The sequence below is a fragment of the Numida meleagris genome, chromosome Z (genome assembly GCF_002078875.1).
Source record: "Numida meleagris isolate 19003 breed g44 Domestic line chromosome Z, NumMel1.0, whole genome shotgun sequence".
In the NCBI taxonomy this organism is placed as follows: domain Eukaryota; kingdom Metazoa; phylum Chordata; class Aves; order Galliformes; family Numididae; genus Numida; species Numida meleagris.
This window is the reverse complement of record NC_034438.1, coordinates 51456205-51484176: the sequence shown is the minus strand read 5'-3', so window position 1 is coordinate 51484176 and position 27972 is coordinate 51456205. Positions and strand designations below refer to the sequence as shown.

Genomic DNA, 27972 nt, shown 5'->3' with positions numbered 1-27972 from the left:
GATATGCATGCTCTTTCAGAGAATATTCTCCAACCAAAATAAAGTCCATGTTAAAATATCTAAGTTAAGAAAAATCTTTGGGGGTGGGAAACAGCAAAATGACAAGGTGGTAGTAACATTTAAGTTATCACAAGACTGAAATTATGTAACTAGGTAAGCACAAATAATTAGCAATGTGAATAAGAAGTGTTTGTAAAAGAAGGCTCAGCAACACTGGAAAGCAGGTAGGCTGGCGGATTAAAATACTAAAAATATATTTTACATAAAATTGCAGTGTATACACACAGGTTTTATTTTAAAAATTAAAATATAAGCTTTGATCATTTTATTTCCCCTTTTTCCACAAATCACTCTGGAACTTGCAAATTAAAAGGGATTCAAGTGCAATATTCCTGAAATCAAATCAATCAAACAAAAGAACAACAACAAAACACCAAAAGCCTCCAGCAACTTATTTAGAAGTAGTACAGTTCAGTTGGAAGAGGACCTAACAGAGAACACGGAATCCAGCTGCTTGACAACTTCAGGACTAACCAAAAGCTGAAGCACATCAATGAGATCATTATCCAAACAGCTCTTGAACACTGAGAGCCATGGAACTTCAACCACTTCTCTAGGAAGCCTGTTCCAATGTCTGACCACCCTCACAGTGAATAAATGTTTCCTAATGTCCCATCAGAGCCTGGTACTGCTGTGTGCCATTTCCATTCTGCCCTCGGCTCCCAGGAGCAGAGCCCGGCACCCCCTCTCATTGCGCTGCAGGGAGCAGTGAGGTCAGCCCTCGGCCTCCTCTTCTCCAGGCCGGATAGCCCAGTGCCCCCAGCCTCTCCTCACAGGACACGCCTCCAGCCCTGTCACCAGCTTTGCTGCCCGCCTCTGCACGTTTTCAAGAACCTAAATGGCCTTTTTATATTGTTGATCCCAGAAATGCACTCAATATTCAGGATGAGGCCACACCAATGCTAAACGTAGCAGGAGAATCACCTCTTTTGACCAGCTGGCTGTGCTGTGTTTGATGTACCCCAACATACAGTTTGCTCCTTGGCTGCCCAGATACAGTGCTGGCTTGTGCTGAGCTGCTGTCACCAGCACTCCCACGTCCCATCCTGCAGAGCTGCTCTCCAGACACTCGTCTGCCATCTGTGCCTGTGTTCGGCACTGTTCTGTCCCACATGCAGAACTCAACATTTTGTTTTGCTGAACTTCATGCCACTGCTGATTGTCCAGTGCTCCAAGGTACCTACATCCCCCTGCAAGGCCTCTCATCCTTCCAGAGAGTCAACAGCACCACTAAGATTTGTGCCATCAGCAAACTTCCTAAGAATGCATCCAGGTTCTGCATTCATTTACCACTGCTGTTCAAGAAACACATACCAGTAGCACGTTTGGAAAGAAAAAGAGAGCATGCTATAACAGCCTTCCATGCTTTCCTGTAGAGGCTAATGCAACAACACAGATCAGCTTACTCCTCTAGTGTGGTGTAGGAAAACTACAAATAACTACACCTGACACTCGTAGCACCATCAAACCTTCTCAATCTACATGATGCCTTTTGTTTTTGCTGGAGATCGTGATGTAGCAAAACCAACAACATACATTCTGAGAAGCCACAGTCACCTGAAAGACATCAAGAAAGTTTAGGAAATAATGCACTAAAGTGAGAAAGAAACAATAAACCAAACTCTGGAAAGGAAAAGATCAGTGCTATTTAGCCAGAGGACTTTTTCTGACTGTAATACAACCAAACACAAGACACATTAAGGCAAACATGAAAAATTTGTTCTTTTCACAGGGGAAAAAAAAATCATTTAACAGGGCAAAAAAAACCAAAACAAAACCATTTAACCTCCAAATGATAATTTTGGATAAAACATTAATTCAATTCTGCAAATTTATCAGCTAATAGTCCAATTTCAAATCAAGAGTTCTGTTGTCAAATTACACAAGGCTTGCCTGAGATTCCTCATCAAAACTTCTATCAATACAGATGTAATGACTGATTAAGATATGTTAAAGTAAGGAGCTCCTGGTGTATTAGATGGCTGGCTGACTTCCTCAGAGAGAGTGGTCAATTAAGAAAAATTATTAAAAAAATAACTTCTGACTCATCACTTTGGAAGGAAGTCTATTTGACACAAGAGTTACAGACAATGGCCTACACAGGTCACAAGAGTTCCAGAAGAGTTTCTGTGTATCGCTGTAAGAAGAGAGAACAAAGAAATTATTATCAAGTTCAAGTAAGTTTCAAGGTGTGGTGTTAAGAAAAAATTGTACAAAACACACTAAGCTAATTTCCCATTTGATTCAGACCTTTGCAAAGCACAAGTATTTTCACTAGGAATGCTCCACGTGCTTTCTTGAAATCTGGAATCAATTCAAGCTCTAAAGCAAACTCAAAAAAAAAACCAAAAACAACCCCCCCAAAAAAATAAACAAAACAAAACAAAACAGAAAAAAAACCAGAGAGAACAGTGTTAAAGATAAAGCCTGGCAGCTTTCTGTCCATCACCTCAAATGCTGAGTTAACTTAAAATACGACCTCTTGATTAGTCTAAGATAAAACTGTAGGCAGCAGATAATGGGAACAGCTTCGTTCTGCCAAATTATGACAAATACATGTAATCTTGTTTGGGATGTCTATGCATTTGGATAATAAAAGGAGTTTCCAGAATGCTGCATATATGATGTCCTAGCCTACATCTAACCGCAATGTCATCTAAAACTTGTTCTCTACCTGATTAAAGCCACAAGCATGGACCTTGCATTACAGAAGGAAAGTAGCACATGCTATTCTTTTACAGATGCAATTTTCAAGAACTGTGATCACATTCACAATGACAATTAGAAGTTGGCTTCGCTCTAGCTGTAATGCATGACAGCAGCAGCAAGATAGCTGCAAGCGTACTGCTTCAGCTGGTAAATACAAACCTGTAGGGCACCTTAGCAGTCCACTGCGCTTCATGTTGCCACAACGGCATTTCAAGCAATGAACACATTACTAAGGAAGAAAGCTATCTTGGGATATACATGTTTCAATCATACTCAGCTGCTCTGTAAGCTGAGCCACAGACCACCAAATACAGTTAGTAGTGGACACAGCAATGCTATCTTTTGCTACTTTCCATCCCCCTCCCCCCTTTCTTTTTGAACACAGTCTTTCACAATCTTTGCACCTACTTCTGATCAGTTACTTATTAATATCCTAATGCAAAATAGAAAGATATAAAACATGATTTCTTAGCTGTCAAGAGTTTACAGATGTTCTGACTGCCTTGCACCTGTTATCTGGCTGATGTCATGTAGAGTCACATACAGGCTGCCCTGAAGATGGCACTGGTAAGGCAGTCCCTCAGATGGGGCCAGCAGAAGCAGCAGAGCCAGGACGCTGACACAGAGATCACCAGCTAGAGGCTCTGCTTGACAACAATGCAATCTATAATGTTAAGTTACAGATTCTTTTTTTGTTGTTTGTTTTTGTGTTAAAAAAGTAGTTTTTAATAATTCAGCTAAGCTTTTGAAATACTTCGTTTCTAAGAAACAGATATCTTCTCCTTACACTGAGACACCCCTGAAGAAAGGTGAATCACTTTTCATTCCTTTGTAAGAAAGGGCAGCTGAGCCTGAATCCCAAAGATAACCTCAGCAGCTTTCTACTCTGCATCACCAAAAAAGCTTTGACTGTGGTTTAACAGAAAACGATGCAGGAGGACAGAAAGGAACTATGAACAAATGTACAGAGCCTTGACTGCAGTGAGCAGATAGAAACTCTGTTGAACTACCTTTACACCCCCAAATCTTAGTCTGAACATCGGACCAACACAACACCTTGTGAGTAGAAGATCCTAATGCCATTAAAAGGAAGGCTTTAAATTCTGCTTGAAATATTATCTTTACTACAAAGCAAACAGTGGTAATTTTGCACTGAAGGCTAGCTCAGCTGCATCACACTGCTCTCTCACTCCTCCTCCTTCAAAAGAACAGGGGCAGAAAATACGATGGAAAAGGGCTCATGGCTGAGATCGGGACAGGGACATCACTCACCAATTACTGTCACGAGCAAAACTGACTCTGCATAGGGAGATTAATGTAATTTATTGCCTATTTCTAATAACAGACAAGAGCAGTAGAATTAAAAGCAAACTGAAAACACCTCCCACCCCCATCTATCCTCTCCTTCCTTCTCCCTCCAGACAGCACAGTGAACAGGGGCTGCATTTGGCTCATACTCCTTACTCCTCCCCTGCTCCAGCATCGGGTCCCCACATCCAGAGGATGCTACCCTTCCTGATCCTTCAAGTGCTTTCCTCATGCTGGAGTTCTTTAAGTACTGCTCCAATGTGGCACCTGTGGTGCAGACCTTCAGGAGCAGACTGCTCAAGCATGGGACCCCCATCAGCAGCAGCTCCCACCAACTCACCTGCTCCACTGTGGTCTCCTTCACAGACTGCAGTGTGGAGATCTGCCCTGCTGTGGTCCTTCACAAGCTGCAGAGGAACAGCCTGCTCCCCCATGATGCTCTCCATGGACTGTGGAGGAAAAGCCATCTCCCCCACAGTCCCCTCCATGGGCTGCAGAGAAACAGCCTGCTCCCACACAGTCCTCTCCACGGGCTGTGGAGGAACAGCTTGCTCTCCCATGGTGCCTTCCATGAGCTGCTGGGGGATAGCCTGCTCCCCTACAGTGCCCATCATGGGCTGCTGGGGGACTGCCTTCTCTGCAGTCCTCTCCATGGGCTGCAGAAGAACAGCCTCCTCCCCTATCGTGTCCTCCATGGGCTGCTGAGAAACAGTCTGCTCCTCTGTGGTCCTCTCCATGGACTGTTGAGAAGTTCTGCTTCAGCAGCTGGAGCTCCTGCACTCCTTCTGCACTGACCTTGGTGGCTGCTGGGCTGTTTCTCTCACTCCTCTCTTCCAGCTGCTGTTGTGCAACAGTTTTTCCCCTTTCTTATATCTGCTTTCAGAGGCACAACTAGCGTCGCTCATTGGCTCAGCTCTGGCCAGCAGCAGGTCCCTTCTGGAGCTAGCCCTTATCTGAAATGGGACAGCTCCTCAGCTTTTCTCACAGAGGCCACACGAACTGAATGTGGGGAAATAATACCAATAAGACCCTTCAGTAAGTGAGAGAGCAAGGTATGCAAGCCACTGTGCACAGCATCTCGTCAAATACATTTCCTTGCTGTGGTGTTCAGGAGATACAACTATGAGGTCTAATGCCTATCTTCTTCCTATGCAACATCCAAACTGAACTTTGCCACAATCCAAAGCAGTCTCCCCACTGTGGGAGTAACACAGCAATTTGTGAAAGCAAGTTTACTCAGAGTCACAATTTCTAATGCCTCAGTGACTGTAGCCTCAAGTTATATTGAGAGACCTCCAAGAGAAAACAGCCATTCAGAAAACTTCACAGCAGCCACCCCTTCAGCATTGCCAGTACTGAGTAAGGCCCTACAAGTGGTGCACACACAACTTACGCTTGTATATGTATATGTGTCCATATATCTACGTATAAAACATACACACAAAATCTCAGACATTTAATGAGAAACTTGAGCTTTCCCCCAGTTAAATTCTATTTCAGTCCCTTTTTCAAATCAAAGTGAGACACTCTGCCTCACATTGCCTTGAATCCAGGAAAAATAATCAGTTATTTTGTAATAAGCAAGAAGAGCCACACTCCCCAGCTACCACAGGAAGAGAATTGTTTTCCTTCTAAACCCACACATTAAACTAATCAGAGAGAACTGTCAGAATTTCTACCTAATTTGTGGATTGTTATAAAAGAGAATCTACATCAAGTTTGAATGAGTTGCTTCATGCCTGTCAAGATGAAGCTCAAACAATGCTAGTCCAAGGGAAAGAGGTGGGAGTTCAGTACTTTAAATTCACTCATTTCTGAGCTACAGAAAGCATATCGTTGCTTAAATGAATATCAACCAATACAATCATTACACTCACTTCCCAGGAATCATTTGATTCTGCCACCTATACTACTAAACTGAACTGTAAGTAGGATGTCACTGCTCAGCTTCATTAACTTGCATGAATCAAGAGAGTTTTGTGCTGAATGCTAGGAGGTTTGCAGGCTGGAGTTCACAAAGTAGCAAATGCATGGGAACAATTAAAGTTTGAATCAATTATTACTTTGATAAACCTGTGAGTTGAGCAGAGGATGTGTTCTCATGAGATACAGCCACAGCTGTCCAGCCCACCTCTGAAGGTGCAACGAAGATAATCAAGAGGTTCAATTCTCTGTGATCCAAGGGTCTTATCATAAAAAAATACAACTAACAACACGACAAAAAAACAAAAAGCAATCAACACAAAACATTCCTGTAGATGTTTGTTACCTACTACTCAACAATATTCCTGTTTCTTTTAGATGCCCCTTCTAATTCAAGAGCCTTTCAAACTGCAATTTTTAAAAAGCAAACAGAATATTTCAGTATTACAAAGAAAAAAGAGATAACTTCAAGAAATGATGTACTGCCAGTCACAACATCTTAGTTGGGGCACAGAAGAGATGGTTGTACATCAACCTGCACTCCTTCTGCTACAGCGCTTCCCCATTTTTTCCTAGACATAGAAATCTCATCACAACTGAGGAATAAGCTGCATCTTTGCTTGGAGGTTTTAACTATATTAGCTGCATATGATGCAAATTAGGACTGACCTTCTCCCCTCTTTTTCTCAACTTCTCCTATTGTAAACTCCAACAGACAAATTCCATGAGTTTCCCAGAGGCCTGCATCCACTCTTCTCCAGCTGATAAGATCAGTGGAAAGAAAGTTGTTACACGCTGGGAACAGCTAATATTTTTCAGTTGTGTGGTGTGGCACTTCATTGGTAATTTCAGCAACTTCTGAGCATAAGACACTGGATGACATCCTCTTCAAGACAATAAACTGAAGACACTAGAGGAAAAACAAAAATGTAAAATGCCCCCTAAACTACTTCCTCTGCTTGCCAAGAAATCCATGCTCCTGCCCAACTGCTTTCTGCCCTCAGATCTCCTCTTCCACACCCCAACCCCAGCTGGCCCCATCACAAAGCCTGCCAGCCCCTTCTCCTCACTGTAAGGCCCAGCCAGGGGATGAAGTCCTCACTTCCATACACTCACTGAAGACTTATGTATTGTGGGCATCAGAAGGTGTGGTGAAGTCTGCAAGAAAAGATTCCTCTCAGTTGTGATTCAGTAAACAGTCTGCCCAGTAAGCGTCAAGAAAGTTGATGAAAATGAGACCACTGCAAGCTTGTAGTGAAGTCTAGGCCCACGCTTATTTCATACACTTTAAAAACCTATCTTCCAGTTGCACTTCTGACTGAGCACCACCTCTCAGATATATTAGGAGAAAAGTGGAGGAACCTCAGCATAGACTGGACTGGTTGGCCCTGTAACCCCCAGAGAAGTGCCCTTCCCCAGTAATTATCTGGGCCCACCTGGTCAGTCAGTGCCCTCATCTCCCATGCCTGTAGGCAAACATGCAACCTCACCCCGTGTAGAAGACCAGTGTCTTTCCTTCACCAGTGTGGAGATGAGCAGCTCCCTCTCTGCTGTCTGCCTTGGGTGGACAGGCAACCTGCAGGCCCTGCCGCACTAGTTTGTCACTGCTGCCTCTGGAAAGGAGAGGCTGCTGGCATGCCTGCCATCTAGCAGCACCTGGCACAGGCCATATCCTGCATGGGCTCATCTGGCACATACTCAAGTTACGCACATATCTGTGTGGATGTCTGTGACACTCCCATGTAGTGCTGTCTCAGGGATCTGACCTGTCAGTGGCATGCCTCTCTGTGTATCCCTCATTGAAGCTGATATCAGGTATCCAGCACATCATCAAATGTTGTCCTCAGCTGAGAATGCAGTATTGCAGGATAAGTAAACCATTCCAATGAGAATAAAAAGCTTCACTGACAGTAACTACAAACATTTCTGCAAAGGTTAATACATATTAATACTAAGCACATCTAGGGCAAGTGATCAGATTCAGTCAGACTTCAGGTAAGATGAACACCCCAACACTTAAACAAATCTTGAAATCAAAGGCAATAACGACAAGGAGATTCATATTAACTTTCATAAGTTTCATCAGTATGCACTCTAACAATCCCCATAAAAATGGAGTTACTGTACATGATAAACAGACTTTTGCAACATTCTTCAGCATTCAACTTTGTTATTTAAAAAAGTATTGAAGCCCAGAAGAATGCAATCCTTACTGTTAGCTTTCTCATTTCAAACATTACTCAAAGTCTATTTAGGATTTCATGCAAGAACAAAACAAAATATTAAAGTTCATATTTCTGTACCCTCATAGTGCACATGTAAAAGCCAGCAAGATCTTCCTTAAGGTATTGGCAGCTATGTGCTTTGCTATGGCAATCAGCTTTTCCTGCTTGTTCAAGGAGCAGTTAGCAAGAAGTCACCCACGGAAAACATTTGCAGCAACCATAAATCTTCGGGAAATCAGGTTAATGCAGAAATACTTTTACACTCATAAGTACAGTGCCACGGTTCTTCTGGTAATCTCGGTACCCAGAGTGTCAGGAGATGAAGTGCAACTGATGAGATTACATAGCAAAGTGTCAATAAAATCTGTTATCATGTGTCAGTCTGGCTTACAATACTATCAGAAAAAACTACATAAAGCAGTAAGATCAAAGCACTGCTTGAGTCAAATAAGCTAATTAATCTTAGAGCCAAAAAGTGGAAGTCACCTCCTGTTCTGAGGACAACCTCTACAATCTGTGAGTAAGAAGTGATCTTTCTAAAGTGATATCATATATAATCACAGAATCACAGAATTGTTGGGGTTAGAAGGGACCTCAAGAGATCATCTAGTCCAACCTCCCTGCAAAGCAGGCTCCCTACAGCAGGCTGCACAGGTAGGCATCCAGGTGGGTCTTGAAATAATAATGATTAATTTGTTATTGTAAGGATTTTCTAAAAAACAAAAACCAGAATTTTACATGTATTAACAGTATACAGTGCTCCCCACAATGACATTTTAGATTTCATCCTCTTAACAGCACTGTATCCCATCCTACCTTAATACTAATGCTTTTGAAGACTTAGATGTCTGAGTTCCTGAGGCACCCAAATCTAAGTTACTTTTATAAAGCAAAAGCTACCTGAAATTTCAAGCCATTTGTTTTTCTCTATTTGTAACAAGACCAGTAAATGGATTTTCTGAAAATTTACCTTCTCTTGAAAATTTCAGTAAGATTGAAAAATCAAAGACTGCTAATGTAAACTGTCTAGAAACTTATTTTTGGATACAATGAGTAGTGTGCTTTCTTTGTTCTAAATTTATTGTCACTTTTTCATCATTACAATGTCAAAAACATCAACCAAAAAGCACAGAGTCACAAATTTAAGTGTTAAGCTCTAAACTTTACAGGCTTGTTGCCTTCCTTCTATTGCTTTGTGGCATCTCTCAAAATACCAGTAAACCCACCACTAATTTGCACAAAGATCCAGCCAACTCTGGAAAATAGTGCAGCAGTAATTTTTGCTACTGTTGTCTGCCTCGAGCAGACTTTAATCTGGATAGGAAAGAGCGGAATAGTGCAGCAGTAATTTTTGCTACTGTTGTCTGCCTCGAGCAGACTTTAATCTGGATAGGAAAGTTGTGATCAACTATTTCCAGTTTCCTACTTTTATGAAGAAAGAATGCAGTGAAATATTGGAACAAAAATTTCAAATACATCTCAGATTTACTGTGTTTCATGTTTTCACTGTCTGTTCAATCTAGCCTTAAAGCAAAGATAACCACTGAGGCACTGCTTACTTCAGAACTGACCTTGCAAACATTTGTTTGAAAGAGGGCCAAGTCTGAAAGCTTGCTTACTTGAAGCTATGGGATCAAGCCACCTCTAGGAAATAATTTCAAGGAAAAGTCCAAGTTCTCAGTCAGTACAGGTCGTCTCCTAAAATGGGAAAATCCGGATGCAATTAAAATTGGTCTCAGTTCGGAGAAGTCAGAATTAGGTAGCACTTCATTACCCCACATGAGCTTTCTAAAACCCCAATCTCCTTGCAGCTGATGAAGTGTTTACTACCATAACTTACAAAATTTGGGAGTGACTTGCCAGGACACAATGAAATACTTAAAAATTATTTGATGGGCCATGAAATAACTTCCTCTTTTCCTGTCATTTTTGGTCTTGCTCCAGTAAGCGAGCATTTGCCCCAGTCTTGTTTCCAAGAAGGAACCATATTCATGTTCAGCATTTTACCTTTGTACTTTTCTTCCTACATCTGCAGAGTAAGGCCATTAGCAGCAAGAGATACCATACCGCTTTTAGTAAAAAATAAATAAAATAGTTTGTAACACTTTTTTTTCCCCCTGAACAGCTTGGGCTATAAGGATAATACGCAGGTTACTTGGACGGAAAAGAAAAAAAAGATTGAGAGCACACCGATTTTATCTCAGCCCCGCACATGGTAGTAGAGATATTAATACATTATATCACACTGTTCCCTCAGATCTGGATATACAGTATCACTAGCTGTTGACAGGGAGAGAAATTTCCAAAGCAATCTCAGCTTCCTTAATCACAAATAGCCATATCATTGTAAAAAAGGAGGCAAAGATCCTGAGAAACTAAAAGGTAAATATGTCATCAGCATAGCTGAATGTTTCCCTGGAAAATCAGATTCTGCTTTTTAGGAGTATCACTCAGCAAATAACATCAAGTTTTACAGCTCAGCAATTTTGTGTTAATTTGTTGTACCACTCTTGGAGGGATGCTGTAATTCCTTCTGACTCAACACAATTTTTCATGCTCTGTTTTTTAAAACCAAAATGCATAACCACATACTTCATCCCATCTTGCTGCTCCTTTCCCAGCTCCTCCCCTAACGCCTTTGGTCAAGGCATCTCCACAGCTCTCAGCTCCTGTCACCACCTAGACCCCACTTGCTCTCGTCCAGACTGCAGTCATCAGCAAAGAAAAGGACTCCCACACTGTTTAGTCTGGAGTGGAAGGACAAAAATGAGTACACAAATGCCTCAGTTTCAGCTCTGGTGCAAATGTGGTATGCACGGTCATAACCTGTAGGAAAAACAATTATGTGCCAACAAACAGATAAGCACAAAGCACCACATTCATGGCTGTAAATTTCCAGCATTTCTAAATTCTGATTTTTTTATTTTGTTTTTAAAGGCCCTTCTTTTCTGTAATGGAAATGGATTTCCACGAAGATAGTACTACACAGATGCAAGAGTCCAAACTTCTCTCAAGTTTCAAATCTCAAGAGCGTGTTACACAAACAGAAAATTTCTCATAAACAAATGCTCTGAAAAACTTACTTAACCAGGCAAAATGCATTTCTGCCTGTCCTGGAATTTGGAGATAGAAGAAATTTTCTTCTGAAGTCTTCCCAAATGTTGTGCTGGAAAAATTCCATCTAACGTCACAATTTGGAAAAAAAACCTATGAACAACTGAATACCCTCTTGTACAGGAAACCACTGTACTCTTAAAAGCTCAGCTATCAGGGATTCAGACACATGCTTCATCTACACACAGAACTTTTGTTTTTTAAGTAACACCACTCTCTTAGATCTAAGATCCTCAACTTCTAATTCAATTTCAAAATTTGAAAAACATTACACTATCTTGCCTCTCCACTGTACCTCATGTATCTGATTGAAAAGGTAGCTGGTCAACATTTAACACACGTGACACCAAACACCATGTTCTGCCCCTCCAAACTGTTCATGTCATCGTGCCATTTCTTTGTTCTGCAAGCAGATAATTAATTTTATATAGTCCAGCAATCCTAACAGACAAAACAAAACAAAACAAAACAAAAACATCTGAATATGTACTCTAAAAAACACATGCATGTACCAGGAGAGAAAAAATTTCAGGGCTAAGTAGGCTTCTTTTTCAGTGTCATGAAAAAACCTTGCACTGCCCCACTGAGTAAGGCAACTTTCTGGTATGCTTATGTCACTCTCTATTTTTGCATACAGTTGCTTTATGTATTTTAAAATACAGAAATTCTTTGGCCTACATTTCCTGCTTGCATAGGTTACCAAGCCTGAGTAGGCTTATTAAATGTTAACATAGGTACTCTTGATACATATACAACATCCAGATTACAAACCTGTCAGCTATGAAATGGGTTAGTTTCGCACAACAAAGCACATAAAGAAGTTAAACAAAAATTTGATGTTTATGTTTATCTTGCTGTTGTTAGACACAAGTACTCCTAGTAAGGGCACTCTGGAAACTTGTTACCTAACAGATACTCAAGCTCAGATGGATAGCTTGTCTAAACCTGTGTGTTGTTTCACTGCTGGCCAATACAAAACTGTCAGGAATGAGCACAGAAGAGCAGCACATAATTTTTCCTTTTTTTGCCATGCCCTGTCAGCTCACAACAATCAATAGCCCACCGATCCCTGAGCTACAAGTAGCATGTTAATAGTGTTGTCTAATAAACACTGATGGATTCATCCCTCATGAATTTGTCCAACTGTTCTCTGAGACACTTGGTTTTCTGCAACAAATGTGAACTTCATTCAGATCTTCCTTTCTGATAATACTTGCATTTTCCAAAACACATCTAATATTTTTAACAATAGTAACTGAAGTTCTCAGCAGAAAAAAAAAATCTCATTACAGTCATGAACATACTCTTGATGTAAGCAAGAGTCATGCAGAAATCAAGCTCTGAACTGCGATAAAGGACCGGTCTGAGTTTTAATTCACTTTATGGTTATTCAGAATTAACTGGTGTAGACAATTCTGAAAGCACCAGAATTAATATCCACCAGAGATTTCATTTACCTTTCTGCCAAGCACCTGTTCAAGCAGAGGCAAGCTATACTGCACGCATCCATTTAAGTTATAAAACACTGCCGTGATCAAAATTATCAGGGTGGATAATACCAAGGCTAAAAGTAAGGTCTCTTTTGCGTCTGTGAAAAATGCAGCATGCAGACAGACTGATCCATCTGGAAGACTCATGAGACCCAGCAAGAGACTCACAGCTACATAGTTTAGACTGGAGATACAAATTTCCAGTCTTTTAAAGCATAAGATCATTTAGCTCTGATGAAAGCATCTCCATCCCAAGCCCTTTCACATTTAAGAAAGAAAAATTGTGGAAAACTGGATTCCATAATAATTGGCTAGATTATTATTTTTTTCAAAAATAATCTGATATCATACATATTAGTCCTGAAGTTTTGGCATCAATCAAGCCTCCGTAGGAAATTCTTGACTAAGCAAATGAAGTCAGAATTGTTTAGGGCGTTCTTTCAAAAGCTGTAGACTTTTTTTCCCCCTCCTTCAAGTGAAAAGAGAGTAATTCAACATTTCAGGATAATGAGCTACTTGTTCAAAATGATGAAATTGTAGGAGAAAACAGGCTAATTTTTACAGATTGGAAAAATAAGGCAAACTGTATGTGACTTCTACAAATTCTGCAAATACTATGTACTGAGAACAAATTTGCAAATTCCTCTCATAGTTTTGTTTTCATTTTCCTGACTTTCCTAAGCTGTTTTATTTTCATCACACTGACATATCAATGTATCTTACTTCTAGGATTTAAGAAGCTTTTAAGCTGAATTTAATTATATTACATTTCTATTCAACAGCAGCCCAGCATCAATTACGAAACAAAAACTAATCTTATCAAGGGGAAAAAAAAAAACCACACAAAACAACTCTTAATTTTCCCGAAGAATATACTGTGGAACATAAGAAGCCAATAAAGTGCTAGCTACATAAATTACTCATGTATCCCTGTAAGCTTTCACAAAATTTATTCAAAAAAATTTAGCAAATAAATAATAAAAGCTATGTTTTGTTGGAAACGTCATAGCTATCAACTAGTAAGAATCAAATCTTCTTCAGTATAACACTCAAAAAATTAAACTGAAAAATCTCATTCAAATAGAGGTTGGCATCCTACTTGGCAATTTAAATTAATTAAAACCAATGCAGACTAGCTTTTGAGAGAAAGATATATATATATATATTTCTTTTGGTGTGGTGGTCTGAAGGTTTTGTGTGAGATTTTTTTTCTCTGGAAAGGAGGAAGTAAAGCATGCACACACTGGTATTTGCTGCTTTTGAGCTTCCAGAAGTATGCACAAAGCTTGTGATTTCACCCCCCAACTCTGCGCACTTGCATTAATGACAAACACGCCTCTCCATTAGCTGGTGTGTCCTGACATGCTGGTCCAGCTCTGTTTAACTGTGACGTTAGAAATCCCATTTTAGCCAGGGCTCTGGTCCAGGGGCAGTCACACAAACACCACTGTAGTAGCACATGTAGTAGCATCAGAAACATGCATGGTATCTTCTGGCATGTTTGAAAATGAGTGCTATCATGCAACTTAAGCACATCCTAATCCACAGGCACGAGGAGAAGCATTTATTTATAAGGTATGAAGCTGTAAAATGTAACTGGATTGCTTCTGGTAAATGCAGAACAAGTTGCTAATTTGTTACTGGGGTTGAACTAAAAGCACAACAGATAACAGCCAACATTTCAGTGGATCAGTTATCAGAGCACAAGGTGACTACTACACAGCCACAGGCTGATTACTAGAACAGTCCTGTTAAAATGCATACAGATGATCCAGCAGCTCAGATGTTTAATTTGTAGGTGCTTCTAAGTGCTTTCTCTCTGAGCTCCCTTGCAGAGGCCCATCCTACGCAGCTGTGCAGGAGCAAGCACAGAACACTTGCTAGGCCTTGCTCTACGTCTGCTCCTACAGCTCTTAGGCTGAGATACAAGCAATGACCAGAAACATGTACAACCACCAACTCACGCACAAAGTCCTAGGACCATGCCACTGCTTCCTCCATTGGCCTGTGACAGCTCTACAGGGTGACTCCTGAGGCAGCAGCACAAATGTCTCTCTCAGTGTCAGTGGTCCTCCTGGCACCACTTGGCTCCATGCTCAGCAGGGACATCACCTGAAAAGCTGGCTTAACAGTACCAAGCATGGCTGTAAAGGAGACTGTCTCATGTACAAATCTGAGCAAACTACAGCTGCAGTCCAACTCTCTGGTATGGGAAAAAGAGCATTCCTCCTCTTTTCTAACCTACTGTACAGAGATGAGATACAGGAAGAATGAAAAGACTAACTTAACCTATTATTTATTTCATAAGCATCAAAAGTATGTTCAGGATAGGGAAGACTTTAGTCTCTGTCCTAAGGATTAAATCCACCTTGATTTTCTTTATAACCAAGAGGAATTTACTAACATAAATACCCCTTGATGTAATGAATACCATTTTGTCACTGCATTATCATGTTTTCTTGGAAAAAGTGAAAGTCAAAGAGAAGCAAAGCTGAAATCCTTCACTGACAAAGCACTCACAGCACGGACTCTGCCTTTGAACATTTCCCAGTGCTGCTCCACCTAGCACTACTACAAAACCAAAGAGCACACCAGGTAAAACTGGTCAAGTTTATCACATATTAGGCAGCTCAATTTTTATTTCCATTTTTATTTGTATTTGTATTTATTCTCCTGTCTGTTTGATAGTTTGTACTACTTGGGGAGCTGCTGGAACACAATGTGTATTGTGACACAAACTACTGTTTTAAGATTATTACTTCACCATCAACTTTAAAAGGACAGGACGACATACATTAACATAAACTTAAAAAATGACAACCAGGACAAGGACAACAACAATGTATACAGTATGTTTCAAAAGAAGATCTAGGGTAGAGATACTTTTTAGACATAGGATTGAAACAGTTTTTATTGGGAAAATGTGTTGTTGCCAATCTAGGGCACTGGGGACCCGGTTTCACAGTTACACCAGAACTCATACTAGCTGGCCTCTGTCATACAATATGCATGCAAAACAAAATCTTGTTGATTGTCCTAACACAACTATTCCTCCAGAACCTTGACTCTAAACACAATTAGAGTACAAGCACTACCCACAGTTTATCAAAACTGTATGAGCTAGCAAGGAAAACCAGAGCTGGAGAAAGAGCTAACAGTAGCTGCGTGGTAAAAATCTGCTGAAGAGGCTCCTCTCAAAAACATCCTCTTGCCAAGTAATTCACTGATAGAGATTTCCTTTTTATCCCCTGCCCAAATCACTGAGATCATTGCAAGATGTCTGCAGCAAGAGCTGAAGAGAATGAAGGATAACCACAGGCGTGCACATGCTTGCATGGCAGGAGGCCCAGCCCAGGATGGCTGCATGCACTGTGTGCTATTAGCCTCACCAAAATTGCTTGCAAGTGTGCACAGGTGAAAACAAGCTGCTGGAGCCACAGCTCCTCCTTCACCAACTATGACAAACTGTGTGCGCTTGCCCACATCTGTTTCTGCAGTTGTATGTGTACAGGGAGGCATCAGAATGTATAAAATGGGTATAAAACAAATCCTGGAAGTCCTCTTGGTATAGATAACTGACAGTAAACAGTCAAGTAAAATTTTAAGATTGTGTACATATAATGGAAATTAATTAGATTATATTATTCATTTAATGACCCAGCAATTATTATATAAACAAAATAACTGTAGGAACCAAAAATACTGATCAAAACCATTAAACCTCTAATACTTGGGCTCCTACAAATCAAAATACAACGATGTTTTAAAATTACAATAAAACCCAAACAAAAAACAAACAAACAAACAAAAACAAATGGCAGCAGCATTTCCTTGGGCTCTGGCCAGGAAAGCCAAGATTCATTGCCTGCAGTATGTTTTTTACCACAGAGCACTAAGTTCTGCCATGAGTGAGATTATAGTGGGAGAGCGCAGCAATTATTTTATCTACAGTACTAGTAATGGGAACAGCTGTTAACAGGTTTTTTGAAACCGTTAATTCTGTCTTAAGATTTGAGTTCAGGAACCAAATATTTTCCTCTCCTCCCTTTTTTGTAGAGCTTTCCAAAGGAAAAAACAAACAAACAAACAAACAAACAAAACTTATCAACAAAAACCAAAAACATCACAGGAAACCTTCTCCCTTTCCCAAGAGAAAACTTGTGCCACAAAAGATTCTGCCAGCTTCTGCCAATCAGTTCTGCAAATCAGTTGTTTAACCTGTTGGAAATGTGATGCAAACAGCAGCAGAGCAGGAAGAAAAACCAGAGTCCTCTGCTGGAGGAAGGCTCTCCAGCAGCTTTTAAACAGAATCGAAGTAACACTCAGGAATTTGGTTACACCTCTGTTTTAAATGCAAAAAACAATCCTCACTGGAACAAAAAACTGAAAAAGGTTCTTTTTTTTTCAGAAACCTTTGTTTCCATTAAGTAAGCATCACACCACTCTGAACCTTCTTTGATTGCTGTACTGTTTCCATACACAGAGAACAAAACTGAATATATAGCTACGCCAGGATGGTACTGCACAAAGATCCCATCCTAGGGCACAGTGGAATGCAAAGCATATATCATTTCTAGTCAGGAATTTGGCATAAAGGGTGTATACAGCCTATTTGCCAAGGCAAGAATCATCCCACTGTCAGAAGGCAGCACTGCAACATCGAGCAAGTGCTCACTGGCAGATTAGACCAAAAGCAAGGCAAACCACAAGGAGCATTTCAGAACAGGGTGTTCCTTGCAATAGCCCACTGACTCCGTGAGTGGGATATCATGTCAGATGTTACACAGACACTCTAGCTGCTATTTTTAGGCAAAGGTGGCAGAAAACAACAGTACTAGAAATAGACATGGGCAAAAAAGTGCTGGCATAAGCAGAGATGTACAGGCTGGTCACAAAATTGAAGCAAAATAAAAGTTAAAAATTTTCCTGGGGGACCCCAGCCACTGCAAACTTCTCCAGGCATCTCAGAGCTGTGAAACAAATTCACTGTTAGAAGTGTGCAGAAGTCAAAGGCTTCCCAGCCATGGCAAGCTGTGCTGAGCCCAGTACCATTCTGCATGCATAAGGAGCATCACCAGCTGTCCAAAAGAACACAGAGATGTTATGAACACACAGTTAGTAGTGTCAAATGTGGCTAACAGATCCAGGAAAGTGAAGGCAGTGCTAAATTCAGGCAATAGGTAGGCCAACAGCATGAAGATTTTGGCATCAGTGGCTGCAATGGTGGGCGTGAATAGTACCAGGACATCACACTCCCTACTTGTTTTGTTGAACAGTAGCACCCATAAAGCCAATACATCATTTTTTTTTTTCCAGTTAAATTACTTTGTAGCTCACAACAATGGTAAAGGGAGAATTAAGATAAGAACTGGGGGACAGTAGTAGAAAGGACTCAGTGTCAAGAACAAGAGGCACCTCAGAAGCATCATTATGAACTTAACGAACACCTGCCTCAAACGTGCCTGCACAAACACTCATGGCCTGGTAACAGCAGGGGGAAAAAGGATCCTACACTCACACGAAACAGGATGTGACCGGAACAACTGAGGCAGCTTGAAGGACAGAGTGTTGTGACTGGCAGACAGATGCTCTTCAGGAGATGTGGGCCTTCATGCAAAACAGCATTTTGGATAGAGTGAGCTCTTCCAGGGGTCAAGAGCTGAGTGAGATCTAATGAGGCTGGATCAAGCCAGTAAATGTGTCATTGTATCAAGGGTATCTTTCTTACTGATTTGCCAAGATGAAGCATCTGTTAAACAGAGAATTGCTCTTGATCACAGTACCAGTTCTTACAAAGGATTTTTATCTCTTTGACATCTGCAGGAGAGGCAACAGAACAGGTGGGACACACTGGCAAGGAGATTTCTACACTTGAATAGCTTCTTGATACAAGTACTATATAGGCTAACAAGAAGTGGTGCACAGCTCTAACAGAGAAGTGCTGAGTAAGGACATAAAAATCATAGGCAGCTGTAGTAGCAGTGACCACAACACAAGGGATTTCAAAGTTCTGAGGGCAATGGGGAGGTACCATTTTAGGGTACAGACCACAGAGTTCAGTAGAACAGACCTGTGGAGTGGCAGGTATGACCCCACTGGAAGCAGCTACAAAGGGTAGAGGATCACAAGAAAGCTGGCAGGTCTTTGCAGACCTTTCCCGAGCTCAAGAATAGTCCATTCCAATACTCAGGAAATCAAGGAGACTTATCAGGAGCCCAGATCAGCCAAGGAAGGACTAATAGTGGAACACTACTGCAAAAAGGCAGCATAAGGGATGTGAAAGCACAGCAAGGATACAAAAGAAGAATTCAGAAACACTGCCTTGGCAGGCAGGAATGATGTCAGGAAAGCAAGTAAGAACTACAAGTATTTTAAGGATAACAAGGTTGATGGGGGTTTGGATGATCTGCTTTAGTGAAAGATTTCTCTCCTGTGGCAAGGGGTTGGACTAGATGACACTTAAAGGTCCTTTCCAACTCAAACCATTCCATAATTTCACGATTCTTACAAGAATTTCTACTGCTATATTAACAGTGAAAGGCTGAACAAGGAAAATGTGGGACAGTACTGTTACAGCAGGTCATTTAGCAACAACAGATGCAGATAAGACAGAGGTACTCAATGCACTCTTCAACAAAAAGTTCCTTAAAATGTCTGTAGTTAGAAACAAGGTTCAAAGAGGGAAGGATGACCACTGGGAGTCTGGGATTGCTGAACAAAACTTGACCAAACCTGCTGCGTTCAAAGGCTCTGGGCAATGCCAGTAGGGAAGCTCTCTCTCATATCTGAAATGTCATGGAGATCAGTGGAGGTCTCTGGTGACTAGAAAAAAAGCAAATGTTGCACCCATCTTCAAACAAAGGCCAAAATAACAAGTAGGAGAACTGTGGAATGGTCAGCCTCACTTTTGTTCTTGGTGAAATCAGCTTGAGTTCTCCTTGAGCACACTTCTGGGCACACAGAGAAAGGGAAATGCAATTACCAGTGATGGTAAATAGACCACATCTGCCGAAGTACATCCCTCACTCTACTGACAGTCATAAGGCAGTAGGCTAACATGGGACCATATACATACCTGTGGTTGAAAGAAATTAGGAAACCAACATATGGAGGGATGAGAGAGAAGCAGCAATGGGATATAAAAGTACACATTTCCAACTGGAAATCTCTTATGCAGCAGATGACTAAAGAAGAACAAACACAAACCCTAAAGCTTGTATCTGCCATGACTACTACTTTTTTCTTAAGCAAACAAATAAACAGCAGTGAAATTGGACAAATATCCAAGAACGAGAGTTTTTAGAAATAAAGCTTCAACATATTTAAATTTAAAGCACGAAAAATCTACAAGGTATTATATATGTTCAGATATTTCTGAAGTATTTAGAATTAAAATCTCCTTTAATTGTAAAAAATGAAAGGTGATCAAACACTGTAAGACAGTGGCCTTTTTCTCTGTCATCAGTTCTGCTGGTTAGTGACTCAATGTGGAGAGAGAAAATTTCTCATGTGAAAATATTTGTACTCAAACATCCAAGGATAGCATTTCTTTCTATATTAAAAGTTAAGAATCGGTAACTTGCTCCTTTTGCCAGCAGGTGTACAAAATTCAGACCTTAACTGCCAAGTTCTTTTAGGACATAATATTGAGTTGACATCTGGAAGTAAGTATTAAGTATCCAAAGTAATGTGGGGAGAATCCTCATACTTGAAGAGGTCGTGCTTCAGGAAATGTCTTTAAGCAGCAGGGTTCACAACAAATTCTGTCTTAGCCGCCAGTCTCCAAAATAAGCCTGAGAGAAATGAGATATGTACAGGAACTCTTTATCAATTTACATTTATTTTGTAAGCACCAGGAATAATAAAATGTCTGCTTAACGGCATTTCCAATATTGTGTATAAATTTTATCTCTCATTTCACTCGTGATTCTGGCACCTGCTGTTTTTGTTCCTTCAAAACTTCACAAGTGTTCCTCTTGTTTATATTATGACTGGATTACAAAATTTAGTTTATGCTTAAATATACTTAATTACTCAACACAGTTTAGTCTGCCAGTCTTGCCCCCCACCCAGACTCTTTCAAATATTGAAGTCAAGCAGAGAGGGAATAGTAAAATACACTTTCTGCAATTTTCCTGTTTGAAAACCTGTGGTAAGATGCGCACTGACAGATCTGCAAAGACAAGTCTGAAACAACAGCATTCTATCCAACAGTCCTGCTTAATCTGCAAAAAAATTACATGCAGGCTCTATCTGCCCTCTCCCCACATCTGCAAGCCAACCCAGTTGCCACTGAAATGTACCAAGGACAAGCACCCAAACCGCAGCACATCTTCCAAGAAGAAAGGGCTGTCCTTTGTGGAATGTTTGCAGATACTCCCAAAGATCCCTTCTGGTGGCCGCTTTGGCAACTTAGGAGAGCTCAGCTGGAGCCCAGAGGCCCTCAGCACCAGCTCCCTGGTTTCAAAGCAGGATGTGAGAACACTCCTTGGCTGCTGACATGGATAATCCCCAGAGAGAAGAGGCTTGCCCTCTAGGGCTGCACTCCTAAAGTCTGCTTCTCCCTCATTACAGTATTACTGTCCAGAAAGATTCTGAACAGCCTGTAACTTCATACAGGCCCTTTCTCACTCCACATTTATGTCATGCTGCTTGGCTTGAAACGACTCACTGAAAACCCATGCTCAGATCATGAGGACCTGAAGTGCAATGCCCCATCTGAAGTCTGCCCCTTCCTCCCCTCTGCCTAGGCCTGCTATGTCCAAGAAGCTCTCTGGACACAAAGCATAGTTTGCCAGAAGTATGAAGCATTCTTTTATTGCAGTTTCAGAAGATTGATTCCAGCTGTTTGTCTACAGCTTACCTTACCCTCTGAATGGTGCTATATTCAGTGATGGTGGCTGTTGCGTCATACCCTAGAGACCACACTGCAGAGCTGCTTGAGCCCTGGCACATTGCAAACAATCTGAGAGAGGCTTTGATCACCTTACGGTTTCATTGTGTTGTCCATAGAGAGGGTGACAAACCATACTAGTATATATGTTTTGCAACAGACATCAAGAGAAGCCACGTTAGCAGCCATAAAACATGAGCAGCTTACAGCCACCATAGGTATCTCTTTCATGGGAGTAGTGAGGATAATGCATGATTCTCATATTTCCATTTCAAGCCACAAGAAGTTTCAGAGGCCTAAAGAACTGGTGTAGGCCTGGCAAGCGCATCCTGCCTGGGTGAAAACTTGAGTCTGGAGATCAGGTTTATGTGGCATCTTTTCAACAGCATGTCTACACACATCGGCTTGAATGAGAGATGACCCTCACCTGCACTAGTCATGCCCAAAACAACAGACAGAACATACGCAGCAGTACAGAATAACCATGTTACCAGTATCTGACTTCTTTGCATGGACCGGCTTTGTGCTTACCTCAGCACTCATCCCAGAAGCACTTCGCCATCTCAGCATACTACAACAGTCACACCTGCCAGGCACTGTGATGGAGTTAGACGTGGTGCCAGACAACTCAGTAGATGCAAACACTTCTGGGACAAAGACTGACATAAGCACCAAGCCAGGAAAAGCAGTGCAGAGAACAGGGTATCTGACTAGGTCCCATTGCCCGCCACCTGAATCGGCCTGAGAAAACATCCACATCACAGTACAGCTGCAAAATGGACTTTGTGCAGAGGATTCAAAAGCAATCAAAGCCTCATGTAATGCCCCAAATAATCAGCAGCTGAGACAACCCCACTCACAAAAAGGAAGGCACCTGAATATGACAGCAGTAAGAGTGGGCAAAGCACACCACCACAGTTTCATACGTTATGTGCCAGAAGGACGCAGCAACTTCAGGAGTCTGTTTGTTCAGAGGGGCATGTTTGAAGTGACAATGCTAAGGTTTCATTACGTAGTGCCACTACCAAAGCACACCCATGAGTCTCAGCTAACAGGCAGAGTGAAGGAAGTATTTACTGTGCTATGCCATCCCCCTTTTTAATTTTTTTTCTTTTCGTAGAGAGGAAAGGGTGTGCATGGACAGCATGAATGTTTATAAGCTAATCTGAAAAAAGCCAGCATGTGATCTGGCAAAGCTGAAAAATGGGAAAGCACAGACAAAGTTTGCCCCTTCATCATTTTACTACCAACAGAAGGGATGGGGAAAAGGATGCCACACACTCACCATCTCCTTTTGAACAGTACGACTGCAAAAAAGCTTTGGACTCATTTGCATATGAGACGGCTTGTTTTGGACTGCCTCCTCCTAGGTGCTTGACTTGGAGAAAGGACAAGATGGAGAATGGACAACAGCCATCTCTCAAATATATCCGTGTCTACGTGTTTGCTTTTTTCTTTGGGTTTTTTTTTCTCCACTTGTTAAGTGCAAAATGCAAATGCAAAAAATAAATAATAATAATTAAAAAAAAAAAAAAAACAAGAAGGAGGAGGAGATGCAGTAAAAATTAAGTCTGGCATTCTGTATCTCTCAGTCTACCCAGGACAGCAAAGCTCATGGAGATGCTTTTCCTAGTATTTGGCACATGTAAACAGATCTGATTACTCAGAGCTCCAGAAAGAAAGCCCTGTTATTCTACTATGAGTGAAATAATACAAAGTTAATATCTTAATCAGGCTGATTCATTTAGTTAAGTTTTTATAGCTCATCCTCTTTAAGTAATTTTTTTTTCTGACCTCATTCAAGTAATTCTTTTGTCATGATAAAGAGAAGAAAGCAGGTGCCAGATTGGAGTTTTCCCTCATGTTATCATACATAGCCCTAAAGAAATTAACAAAAACCACAGGTGATCCAGGCACAGGTGTATTAATTAAAGCAACAGAAGCAGGATTTTAAAACATGAAATTAAATCTGTGGTATTCCAGCTACAGTGGGACATGTGCTGGGAATCATTCTGACCTTCCTGTCTTAACTGGAGAAACTGAAGAAAATCAGCTAACTTTCAAACCTTGAAATGACAACACCCTCACATACTTCAAATGTTGAAACAAATAGGAAAGGGAATGAAAAGACTTTCATATAGGTAAAAATAGAAAAGTCTTCCTCAGCACTGTTATAGACCTTCTCTTAAGCCCTAACTACTGCAGGCTACAAATCATGTCTTCAAGATTTGTAGTGAGCAACCGTACGCTCTGTAAATTACTGAGAAAGAGGAGAATAATAATTTAGCCATTTGCTTCATGTACAGCATGCTCACCCTCAAGCAATACAGTTTCTGATTCTTATGTGTGATTCATAACCATAGAAACATATGTGAGACCTCCAGGACATTTTGCTGCGCTTCATAAAGAAGGGAAGGCTACAAAGTACCAATTCCTAGGTAATAGTAATGAAAAAAAACCAGCCTAAAAGGACACCCAATTGCATTTGCAAATTAATTATTTGGGAAGAATCACTTTGGAAGACTTGCTGATGTGGTGACTGAAAACAACATCTTCAAGAATAATATCTGTTACAGTCCTTTGCTGTTTAGTGTTTAGATAAAGGTTTAGTAAAAAACTTCACAATCTGAATGCCACAAGCAAACTTGTTTTCCAGGGTTTTCACTTCTCTGAATTTTTATTTAAATCAAGGCAAGCCAAAGCCATGACAATACAACAGCTTCACCACATGGCTGATGTGTCCTTTTCTGCACAGGCACATGCTGCCCATGTCCCAGGTGGAGCAGAAAGCATGGGGTTCCAACTACTAAGAAAGGACAGAAACGGAACTGCAAGCAGCCTACACACAAAGAAAAGCCAAAGACCTCATGTCGTGATGCAGAAGCACACTGAAAAAGCTATGCCTGAACACTGAAGTTGATTCCTGTCTCTCAAGACTTGTACAGAGAAGATTTAGTACATGACAGGAGCCCAAAAGAACACCTGCTTCTATGCAACAATATCAATTATCATGTCTCATTCCTACGACGTACTCCAGCAGATGAAGAACTGGAAATATTTCTATATCAAAGCATGAGACTGATAGCACAAAGCAAATGCATGCCGCATTCATCTCCCCCATATCACGTCCCAGTTCAATCTGCTCTCTGCAGCCAAAATACAACATTTTATCTCCAAGCATTACCTTGGAGCAAGCCTTAATCAAACTGATCCCCCTCTCTGCTCATCCCAGCAGATAAACATGCACAGAGCCTTTGTTTAGAATGTTATACCACATCATTACTTAAGCTCTTTGAAAGGGAAACAATCCTCTTGCAATTGCAGCTAAAGGGGCTCAGAGCTCACAACCCTCACAACACTTGCTCCATGCTATGCAGATGAGCAGCAGCCTCTGTGTCAGTAAGCATCTTGGACTGTTTTACTGATTTCGTTGATGAGATAGTTCAGCAGACACAGACCCATGGATGACACAAGACCCGGGCAGCAAGCTCCCTGTAGTTCCTCTTAATTCCTGTTTCAAGCAGAAAATGGCTGTAAATCAGATCTGTACACTAGGGTCAGGGTGCTTCTTATTTGAGTAAAGCACAAAAGCTGCCCATTTCATTACATCTCTACATAAGGAACAGCGAGAAAGCTTTGACTCCTTGTCTTTTCAGCAGTTAAATAACTTTCAGCTATTTTGACTCACTGATTACACCTTCACACAAACTATTCATGTCATGTTAAGAAATGACACACGATTTTCTACCTGATCAGTTACAAAGGAATGAGTAGAAAACAGAACTTGGTGCTACGCATGCACCTTCACCTCAACCAGCTGCTGAGCAGGGTCTGTCACCGTTTGTTTAGGGAGGAAAATATCAATCCTCCTTTCTCTACTGATACACAAAAGATACATGAAAGAAAGACACAGAAGTCAGCAGGTGAGGTCTGCTAAGGAAGATGCAGAGGTGAAAAGTTAAGATTTCATACAACAATTGCTGTCAGATACTTAAACAAATGAGGAAAAATGCTCCAAACTAAAGCTGATAATTTCCAGTGTTACATCTAACAGTTCATATAGAGCTCAAAGAAATGCAGCTTTTAAAGGTTAGAATAAATACATATGTGCATTCTGCCTATATATCACAACATAAGATACCTATGCTCAAAAACAAGGAAAGAGTCAGAATCGGACTTAACAGCAGTGCAATGGATCAGTATTTTGGGCAAAAACCATTCCCTCTCAGGCTCTTTTCAATACTATATATTATTTATTTCTAATACCAATCATCCAAGTGACACCTTTTGGACAACTAGACTCTTAAGTGTTTCTAGTGCTATGACGTACTAAAATTGGCATTTTATTTACTAATTCCAGCTTGGAAGCAAGGGCTGTAATCACCTCAAAATTACTGTGTACAGTGGGCAGCTATGAATATAGATCTTTCTCAAATTACTTGAATTCAGAATGCACAGGGCAATCCACAGCTTTTCTATATGAAAAAAATGACAGCACTTAGCTGCTGGGGATCACATGTTTCTCCCATTGAGACGACCAAGGAAGATAAAAGTAATTTCCCTTATCAATAAGCAATACTTCAGAAAGACTGCTGATCATTCAAATTCCTTTCTCCACATCCCTCCACAAGGATCAACAGGGAACATTCTGAAGAGAATGCATTTTGTTGACATACGAGGGAAGAAAGAACAATTAATTCCCCTTCCTGCCTCCCCAGATCCTAGTGTCACTCAAACGCACACAACATGACAGAATTACAGGCTGGGGAAAAACATGGTGTTAATTATCGAGAGACCAACAGAAATGAAGAATCAAAATTGGTCCAAACTAGTTTGTGAAAGGTCTGTTCTATTTGGCTCTACAATACACAATTCAGCCTTTTTCCCAAACAACTGCGCTATGACAAAGGCTTTGCCTGCACAGTAGAAGTCACAGTAGACACCATGAAACTGGTTTCAGGATTTGGTGAAATTCAAAATCCAGCAGGACAGTATGTTTGGTGCTTGTCTAGGTGAGGTGATCTCAATAGGTGCCTTCTGACTTTGACCATTCTTTGATTTTATGATCTATCTGCACAGTCAGAGACTCCTCTAGGCTAATGAGATAAGCTGTCTGCTCCAGAATAAGTTAGATGATCCCATACAAACATTACAGGGAAGTTTAAAGTTGCTGTATCCCTAGCAGGCAAGCCCACATGAAAAGATGTTCTGGACAAAAACTACATAATAGAATAGTTTAAGATATCAATTTATGATGTGATTCAATCTGCGATCGCTGTCTCTCATTCTCCTGCCCTACTTCTGAGAAGAGACCTGGGTATGACCTTTGCCCAGCTCCTCCATGGGTAGAGGCAGACTGCAACTACCCTGGCTGTCTCTTCTGCCTGCCAAACAAGACTCAGTCCCTCAGCCTCTACTAACCATTGCTCCAAGCCCCAAATTTCTTGCTAGTTTTTCATCATTCAGTTTTTCATCCATCCACACTGTACCATCCCAACTTGGATACAAAAATGCCATGGGAGACCATATCAATTGCCTTGCTAAAAATCATGGCAGATGACTGCCTCTGCTCACCCAGATTCCACAGATCTAGTCATTTCACCACAAAAGACAATCAGACTCCTGAAGCTTGATTTACTTATCTCCTCTTTCATGTATCAGATGTAGTTTCCAAGACGACTTATTCAACTCAGACCAACACATTTCCCTCACAAACAAGGAATACTGTGCTGTTTCTTTACACAGTTCACTGAAGATCCAGATCCCATAGAGAAAAGAAGATTCCCCTACCCAAAGTTGTATCTTCTAAGTCAGCCTCCCACAGTTTCACAGAATGCGTACTGACTGGCATTGTAGGCTTTACAACTTTTCTTGATATATCATGGAGAGCTTTTACATGACCTCAGTGTGTTTTAGTTTGTTGTCTGCTTTTAAAGGAATGAATGCCTGCATTCTGTTGTTTTCCTCACTCACAGCTTTAATTAACGCTAGACAAAAGGGGTCAGCTAGTCAAGCTTCCACACTATATGCATCTGGAGGATACACCTACAGTAACAGAAGCTGCCTTACGGACACTGTGGGAGCCTTTAACACCTTCCAATAGAAAAGAATCACAGGTTACTACTACAGGTCTACAACTTGTCCGGTAGCCGTGGGAGAGGCTGCTCACTCAGCTGCTCTGCAGTGAGCAAGAACTCCCAATATATGCAAAGACCACTGAAACGAACACACACTTGACTTCTCCTAGGTT

At 41.0% G+C, this 27972-nt stretch overlaps 1 protein-coding gene across 4 annotated transcripts in view; it reads right to left on the bottom strand.

Moving 5' to 3' along the window:
* RNF38 (ring finger protein 38) overlaps positions 1-27972 on the bottom strand; it is an 88281-nt gene that overhangs the window by 38536 nt on the left and 21773 nt on the right. Inside the window, exon 1 of one of the 4 annotated variants that reach the window (XM_021380152.1) lies at positions 4418-4904. The exons of 2 other annotated variants lie outside the window; for them this stretch is intronic. In XM_021380152.1, coding sequence (XP_021235827.1) covers positions 4418-4814 — 397 coding nt within the window. In that variant the 5' untranslated portion in view covers positions 4815-4904. Of the gene's footprint in view, positions 1-4417; positions 4905-27972 lie in introns of those variants that run through there. One more of the 4 variants, XM_021380153.1, reaches the window with a different exon arrangement.